Source organism: Auxenochlorella protothecoides, assembly GCF_000733215.1.
Source record: "Auxenochlorella protothecoides strain 0710 unplaced genomic scaffold scaffold78, whole genome shotgun sequence".
Lineage (NCBI taxonomy): Eukaryota > Viridiplantae > Chlorophyta > Trebouxiophyceae > Chlorellales > Chlorellaceae > Auxenochlorella > Auxenochlorella protothecoides.
Genome location: NW_011934236.1, coordinates 25,421 through 33,039, shown reverse-complemented (window position 1 = coordinate 33,039; position 7,619 = coordinate 25,421). Strand labels below are relative to the sequence as shown.

The 7,619-nt window shown below is 62.1% G+C and overlaps 5 protein-coding genes across 5 annotated transcripts in view; 3 read left to right on the top strand and 2 right to left on the bottom strand.

The window, feature by feature from the left end:
- Positions 1-425: 425 nt before the first annotated feature.
- Positions 426-1,838, top strand: F751_5966 (Ribonuclease P protein subunit p25-like protein; the record flags this gene model as incomplete). The annotated part of the gene is made up of 5 exons (XM_011400018.1): positions 426-615; positions 736-887; positions 1,139-1,284; positions 1,399-1,548; positions 1,757-1,838. The coding sequence occupies 5 exons, from the start codon at positions 426-428 to the stop codon at positions 1,836-1,838; spliced, it is 720 nt and encodes a 239-aa protein (XP_011398320.1).
- A 274-nt stretch (positions 1,839-2,112) lies between these two features.
- Positions 2,113-3,703, bottom strand: F751_5965 (Biotin-protein ligase; the record flags this gene model as incomplete). The annotated part of the gene is made up of 3 exons (XM_011400017.1): positions 2,113-2,634; positions 2,876-3,033; positions 3,535-3,703. The coding sequence occupies 3 exons, from the start codon at positions 3,701-3,703 to the stop codon at positions 2,113-2,115; spliced, it is 849 nt and encodes a 282-aa protein (XP_011398319.1).
- Positions 3,704-4,090: 387 nt separating this feature from the next.
- F751_5964 (Mitochondrial fission 1 protein) lies at positions 4,091-4,816 on the top strand (the record flags this gene model as incomplete). Its single annotated transcript, XM_011400016.1, has 3 exons — positions 4,091-4,197; positions 4,346-4,529; positions 4,670-4,816. 3 exons carry the CDS (start codon positions 4,091-4,093, stop codon positions 4,814-4,816), a joined length of 438 nt encoding a protein of 145 aa, XP_011398318.1.
- Positions 4,817-5,334: 518 nt separating this feature from the next.
- F751_5963 (hypothetical protein) lies at positions 5,335-6,149 on the top strand (the record flags this gene model as incomplete). Its single annotated transcript, XM_011400015.1, has 4 exons — positions 5,335-5,428; positions 5,541-5,629; positions 5,769-5,849; positions 6,120-6,149. The coding sequence occupies 4 exons, from the start codon at positions 5,335-5,337 to the stop codon at positions 6,147-6,149; spliced, it is 294 nt and encodes a 97-aa protein (XP_011398317.1).
- A 145-nt stretch (positions 6,150-6,294) lies between these two features.
- Positions 6,295-7,619, bottom strand: part of F751_5962 (Protein MOR1) — a gene marked incomplete at both ends in the record, with an annotated part of 10,342 nt that continues 9,017 nt past the window's right edge. Inside the window, 5 exons of the mRNA XM_011400014.1 lie at positions 6,295-6,472; positions 6,666-6,713; positions 6,793-6,797; positions 6,887-7,079; positions 7,268-7,472. Coding sequence (XP_011398316.1) covers positions 6,295-6,472; positions 6,666-6,713; positions 6,793-6,797; positions 6,887-7,079; positions 7,268-7,472 — 629 coding nt within the window. The remainder of the gene's footprint in view (positions 6,473-6,665; positions 6,714-6,792; positions 6,798-6,886; positions 7,080-7,267; positions 7,473-7,619) is intronic.

The following is a 7,619-nucleotide window of genomic DNA, read 5'->3' as shown; positions in this document are numbered from 1 at the left end:
GGACCGGATTCAATGCTCCCGCCCTTTCCAGCCCGGGGAATGCAAGTGCATTGCTCTGCACCCCTTCATGAATGCCCCTCCCAAAGCTGTTCACTTATCGTCGCGAAGTCAAATACCCAAACTATCACGATTTTGATTGTCTGATAACGCTCATCTGTAGACATTTCCTGTCGATCGTCACCGTCGCTCTGTCATCACCCACACTAGGCTCTCGAAGGCGCAGCCTCCGGCTCACGAGGGGCATCCGAGTCCGTACCCCAAGCGCTGAGCAATCCGAGGTAACAAAATGTGAATTGCCCATGACCATGCAAGAGGTTGGAGCAGTGGGACCCCGTGGCAATACGATCGTGGTGTCGGACCCATACTAGAGCATGATGGCGTTATGACCGCAGCATGCATGCATGCCCCCTCGCCACCCCCAGATCATGGAAAATTATCGCCGCGTGCGACAGCCTCGCACTGATCTGCCCCCGATCGCCCCCGATGAGCTGCTCGTCACCGCCATCAGCAACCCCGTGGAGATGGCCGGCAAGGGAGTGAGCATGCTCGAGGAGGAGCACCCCGCCATTACGCTGAAGGCTATGGGCCAGGCCATCGGCAAAGCCGTGTCCGTCGGTGGGTGCCTGGGCGGAGGACCTCGGAGGTGGTGATATGGAAGGGCATCAGTACCGGCCAAAGTGGGGAGGTAAAGCCCTCCTGTCCTGGCATAAGCCACCCACTTCCCCATGCCCACAGCTGAGATCCTGAAGCGGCGCGTGGCGGGGCTGCACCAACTGGTGGCCACCTCCACGGTCGCGCTGACGGACGTGTGGGAGCCCACGGTGGAAGGCCTGGAGCGCATCGAGACCACGCGCTACGCCTCTGCCATCGAGATCACCCTGTCCAAGGTGGATCATGGAGATTTTCTGGGAGCAGCCATTGCGTGGGTTGAAACAGGCCCTTGAGGAGTGGGGCTCCTGGAAGTTGCATCTTGCCTGCGTTTTTTTCTGTTGTGGACTCCCAAGCGTGTCGAGAATGGGGTTGGGGATGATGGTCTAGAACCACCTCCACTTGGCTCCATCAGAAAGAGCGGAGGATGCTCCCGCAACCCTTGGAGCACCACCCTCTAGCCAGAGCCTTCCCCTTCCACCCCTCCCAGACGGAGCTGGACACCTCCAAGCCGGGGTACCAGGCGCCGCTGTCAGAATCTGATGTCCTGAGCAGCCCGGAGGGCCTGGCAGCCCTGGAGGCCAGCCTCGTGACCGAGCACCGGCCCAGCAGGGGCCCGGGCAACCCCCGCAGCAGGTGGGGTGCAACAGGAGTGAAAGGAAGGAATGCTGCGAGAGTTGCTTTATTGGTTGGAGATTCTGACGTGAGACCACTGACCCCGACCCTTCCTCCCCTGTCACTGCCTTGCAGGAGCGGACGGGGGCGCGGCAGGGGCAGGGATCGTGGTGGGCGGGGGCCCTCGGAGGATGCTGCGGATGATGGCTTTGCGCATGGCGCTCCGGAGCCAGATGCCAACGGCCAAGCGCCGCATCCAAGGCCACGGGGACCCCGCAGCGGCAGGTGCGGGGAGGGACAGGCAGGCGCTCTGTGGTATGGGACGAGTATGGGCGCATGGCTTCTGGGCTGCCGTTCAAGTTTGATGATCCAGCTCCAGGAAGCACCCCCCTCTGCATCGCATCCTTGGTGTGCCCTCGGGTAACATTCCGTGCGTACACTGCCGCCCAGCCAGTGGTGCTCCACACCTGCTCTCTCCCCCGGCATCCCGCAGGCTGCGTGGAGTCCGGCCTCAGGGCGGCGCAGGGCAGCCTCGGACGTCGGATGCGGAGCCCACGGTGACAGAAGAGGCCTGACCGCAGCGTGACACTCTGGGTGGGCTGGACCCCGCACCAGCCCAGACCCCTTTTTATATTACCCGCGTGTGACGAACCTGCACCAGCCCCTCTGGCCTCCGTAACATTGCTCGGTGCGGGGCAGAGAGTAGCCGAGGCCCATCAGGACGGTACCTTTGTTGCCCCCGTCGGCAGGACATGGCAGGTCGTCGGCAGCAGCGCAGGCATCCGAGGGCCGACGGCCAGCGCCGGGGACGGATCGGTTACAAACCTCCCTGGCCCTTCTAACTGCGTCTCACGACGCGGCCGGCAGCTTCTTGCGCACGAGACCCCTGAAAAAGTCCAGGCTGTTGCCGTCGGGGTGCAGCTCGTAGGCCAGCCCCGCGTCATCGCGCGCGAGCAGGTACCCATCGGGCGTCAGCCCCTCAATTGTGAGCGCCACGCGGCTGCCTGCCTCCTCCAGCTCCACGCGCTGCCCGCTGTGCAGCCAGGCCCGCAGGTACCCCGGCTGGAAGGGCTGAAAGCCGTGCTGCGCCAGCCCGTCTACGGCGGGCTCCAGCCAGCCCAGCAGGGAGGCCAGCAGGCGCTCGGGCCGGGCCGGCGGCGGGGCAGGCAGGCTGCGCGCAACGGCTGCCTCTTCAAAGAGCCGGTCCAGGCAGGTGGTGGGCGCGCGGTTGCCCACATTCAGCCCCAGACCCCAGACCAGGTGGAATGCACGGTCCCGGTATGCGGAGTGGCACAGCACGCCGCCGATCTTGTATTCGCCAGCGTAGATGTCGTTGGGCCACTTCAGTCGCACCTCCAACCCAGCGCCACCCTGCGGCGGAGGTGGAGACGGAAGGAGGGAAGATGGAGCCCAGGTAGGCTGCATGAGGGGCTCAGTGCAGCGCAGAGGGCTTGCGTGCCCCTTCATCGCCACAGCGCCCAGCCCAGGCGCTGGTGTGGCGACGCCTGAGGCGGAACTTTGGCTCACCAGCAACCGACTGCCTGCAGTGGAAGCCCCTCCACCTCCAATGGCCTTTGTGAAATCCGTAATGGACTGGAAGATCAACCCTTACCTGCAGGCACCGAGCAGCCTCCTCCCGCACAGCCTGCACCACGGCCATCGAGACGAGGTACTGGAGGAAAGGGAGGCGCTGGCCCGAGATGGTGAGGCGCATGGCCGCCGACACCATGAGACAGCCTGCGGGGGACTCCCATACGTTGCCACCCCTCCCTGTTTTAGAGAAGCAAGGGAGAAGCAAGGTTATCAGCAGGCTGATTAAGGGCATGCTCCGCCCCTGACACAAAACTTCACCCACCCTGCCAATGACGCCTGCCCCGACCCAAAGACCATGGCCCGGCCCTGGACTCTGTACCTTTGCCTTGAACCTGCTTGTCGGCCACAAACACCACGCCATCTGGCAGACTGCGCAGGCTGTCTTGCAGCAGGGACTGCGTCGATGTCGTGGCTCGACTCGTCAACAAAACCCTGCCCAGGGCACGAGTCTTGAGATTCGAGAAGAAGTCTGGGGCATAAAAAGCGCTCCCGTTATTGCCAGAAGTCCTGTGTTGCTCCCTGAACTCCAGGTCGCTCCCCTGGCTCTGCAAATTAGTTCTCAGGGCACCTGCACATTGCACAGTGCATAAGTGTGCTCGGAGGATACGACCATCTACATCATATGGGGCACAATTCAACATTTTTCAGGCTTGGAGCACTGTGCAGGGCATCGCATACCCGTCTCCAGGGCGTGTCGTGCTGCCAGCAACTCCTGGGGACTTGCTGCAAATACGGCGACCGGGTCCATCACCCCAAACTTGGGCAAGACGCTGGGGTTGCACACAGGCAGGGCACTGGGCCTTGCAAAGAGTGGAATGGCCCTCGCGGATGCGAACTGCTGCAGCATGCACTGTTATGGGTTGCCGCAACGAGGTGCTCGAGACTTGCTGGTTATGTACCGCCAGGTCCCCGTAAACGCAGTGTGCGTTGTTGATGGATGCTAACGCCTCATAACAGTGGACGTGATATGTGATATCGCTAAGTAGAGACGCTCCGAGAAAAGTGGATGGCAAGTTCTGTGTATAGGATTTTCGTGTCAATGCCGAAAGCTTTTCCTCTCTGAACTGTGAATCTGCTCCAGAATCTGCCAACAGAGAATGTTCAGCAAGAACAAATGTCAGCGAACAAGAATTATACGAGTTCATAATCGCAGAGTGTTATTATAATCCGTGCCGATAGGTAGACAGCCGAAGGTATTCAGCTTGCCGCGGTGCCCACCCAAGCACGTTCAGCCATGGCGGAGCTCCCATGGACGGAGGCCGACGTGATACAGCGCTGCCAGCATGAGTATCAGGCTGCAGCCCGTGAAGGAGGTCAGGAGGGCCAGGATGCGACCGTTCGGTGAGCTGCTGGCGTGTTCATGCACCCTTGGGGCCTCAGCGTGTTCTGACCACCTCGGTGCTCCTCGCGACCGGGCACATTGGATAGGAGATCGCCACCCCCCGCACATTTCCCTTCCATGTCTCCGTCTTCACTGACGCTCCCACAGACTGGCATGGGCCCAGGTCCACTCCACCAAGACTAGCGACGTCGACCGCGGTGTAGAGTTGCTACAGGCCATGCTCACCCAGGAGTCTGCAGATACCAGGGACCTCCTGTACCTCCTGGCCGTGGGTCAGTATCGCCGCAGGCACTACCTGGACGCGCGCACGACGCTGCGAGACCTGCTCAAGGTGGGAGTAAGAGGTTAAGGAGAGTGGGAGGTTCAACACAGCGTCGAAGCAATGGCTGTAGCCCCGTTGAATCTTTCAGCTGGCCCATGCATGATGTGCCTGCTGCCAGCCCCCAACCCCCAGCATGCTGCTACCTGCAGGGGAACCCAGAGTTCAGGCAGGCCGAATCGCTGTTGAAGAGTGTGGACGAGGACATTGTGCGGGATGGCTTGGTAGGAGTTGGGGCGGGAGCTGCCGTCATCGGGGTGATAGGCGCCATAGCCTATGCCGCGCTGAGGAAGCGATGACCGTGCCGCACTGGTGCAACGCACAAGGCTGCCCCGTTGGGATCACCATGAGACGGTCACCCTCGGTGGCCTGCTGCCTTTTTGTGCTGAGGCATCTCAGTCGCTGCAAGCATTGTACACATAGCCTTACATGAGCTCGTTCCTGACGTGCTTGGCTCACCATGAACCCATCTGTGATACAAGTTGCAGCTCGCCGGTGGTCGAAGTATGTTTGGCCCAAGGTGTGTGGATGGGCGGGCGAGGCATAACACTTCCTGAGCAGGAACGTGCTTCAGGAAGGATTGCGACAAGCATCGAAGTATGGTGTCCTCAAGAGGTATATGGAACACAGGTTCAACACTAAGCATGCATTAGTTGACGCAGCTTTACGGAGCGCCGGGAGTTGCACGCAGCACAGCTATGTCAGAGGAAAGCTCGTCGTTCCGACACGACACTGGATGAGATACCGAAACATACAAGTGCCGAGGGTGAAATCGCAGCAGCAAGGTCGATTGCAGCAAATCATATGATCTGAAACCATGATCACGAAGAGCTCTGTTCACATGGACCAGGTGCGCTCCGTCTTGCAGGGACTCCACTCCGACAAGGGTTCCTCGGCAGCGGCACACAAAGGTGGGGGTCCCCAGATCTGTCTTGCAGCATACCATTGAACATCTTTGGACTGACATCTCTAAAGGTTTATGCTGCTGCGACCCCGGTCTACCGTTTTCACTGGCCAGCACAGATAAACTGGCACAGACCAAGCTCCGAGAGCGGGAGATGCGGGACGCAGCGAAAGCGGATGCCCAAGCCAAGCGCCTCGCCAAGGATCAGGTGAGATTGGGCTGCGGCATGCGGGTCTCGATCCAGTGGCGGCCCATCTGTCCAGCAGGTTTGTAGCCATTTGGTGCCGGAGATTGGTTAGGGCTCTCCAGGCTGATGCCCTCCTCATTACACATTCCCATGCTCCCAGGAGCGCACCTCCCTCCGAGCCCTGGCCAAGGAGGAGCGCCTCACTCACGACACCAAGCGCGCCGCCAAGGATTGCCGTGAGGTGAGCCGGGTGTGGGTTTCTCCCCATCTCATGTGGTGGCTCTGGGCACTCAGCAGCAGGACCCCCTGCCAAGTGGGACTGTTTTCCCCTGTGTAGATGGCCCGCCGCGAAGACCACGCCCAGACAGGACACTCCTGCGAACATGGCATCTGGCGCTGCAAGGTGATGGGGCAGGACAGAACGGGGGGCGCTGGCCTCGCAGGGGTTGACATTCAGGCATACTCACATGAGCACTCATTCGACCCGCTTCCCTTCCCCCTCCCATGCCAGATCTGCTTCCCGCACAAGACGTCCAAGTGAGGGCCAGCTCATGCCTGTTGCTTCCCCCAAGCATCTTCCAGCGCCCTCCCTCTCCGATGTGACCTTTCCCCTGCCACCATTTTGTAATGTCATACTTGCATTGTACCACTCCAAGCATCAACTCATGTACCACGACCACCGGGGTTTAGCCGGAGGTGTGGGAAGCCCGTCGCAGGGCGGCCATCCTGTCCGCCAGCTCGTCGATCGCAGACCGCACCGAGGTGAGGTCGCCCGAGGGGCGACCCAGGCTCCTGCCTGGAGAAAGGGCAGCTGCAGGGGGAAGGCCACCCTCCACGCTGCCCCTCGCACTCGCAAGGCGCTCCCTGCATGAGTGGGAGGGGGCGAAAAGGGGTTCAACCGAGGGATTTCGAGAGATGTGATCCTCCCTTTGCAAGTCCAAGTATCAGCCTCCCGTGCCGCCAGAGCCCCACCCACGTGGCATCCCCGGCAGAGTCTACCGCGCTCATGGTCTCCCGCCTGCTCCCAGCCCCACACCCCCGCCGCGCTGCCTCATACCTGAGGCTGTTCAGCCGCGCGACGGAGCCCGCAGCCGATCCGTCAGACCTGGCGGAGGCCAGCGGGGATGGGGTGGCTGCGGCACCCTGGCCGCCGGGCGTGCCGCTGCCGAACCCCGGCGCCGCACCCGGGCTGGGGATGGACAGGATCGGCGGCAGGCCGGCCGGGCCGGGGGAGGGCCGCGTCAAGGCTGCGACCCCGGCGCCGCGCCGTGGAGGGACAGGGAGCGGTGGCCTGTCGTCTCCCCCGGGCCTGCCGTCAGCCGGTGCCCCGTTTGCGGCCGAGGCCGGGGGCGTCCCCGGGTCCTGGGCGCCGTCGTCCCGGGCCTCCAGCTTCGCCAGCCCGTCGCGGATGTAGGCCCGGAACATGTCGGACGTACCGGTGATGTACTTGTCCACGTACTCGGGGTGTTGCCTGGCGACCGTGTGTGTGTGTGTGCGGTTGGGCAGGAGGAAGTATGAGGGAGCGGTGTGGTGTGGATTGCATGGACTCGCGACTTGGGGAGGGCGTCGATGTGGCGGCAGAGGGGGGTTACCACAGAGGTCGCTCCAGCATGATACATCAGTCCACCTTCCCCTCCCCTCCCATTGCCCTCCTCTCACCGCCTGAGGTGGTACAGCTGCTGCATGGCTCCCTCCGCCTCCGATCGGTGCATGAGTCGGGGCATGATGTCCTTCAGCCCGGCTTTGACCGCCGCCTTGTCCTCCTCGGAGATGGCGGAGGGGGCGGGGCCCGCACCACCACCCCCTCCCGAGCCCTCTGACACGGCCGGCGACGCAGAGTCGCCCTTCTCGGGGGCGATCACGCCTGTGAACGAGTGATAAGATAGATATTCGGCTGAATGGGTCCCCAGGATCAGTGCCAGTGTGACATCAACACCCTCGCCACGCCAATGGCCCCATCCCCGATCTGCCCCAACTCCCCCCCCCCCCCCTATAATTTCTTTAAATTTAT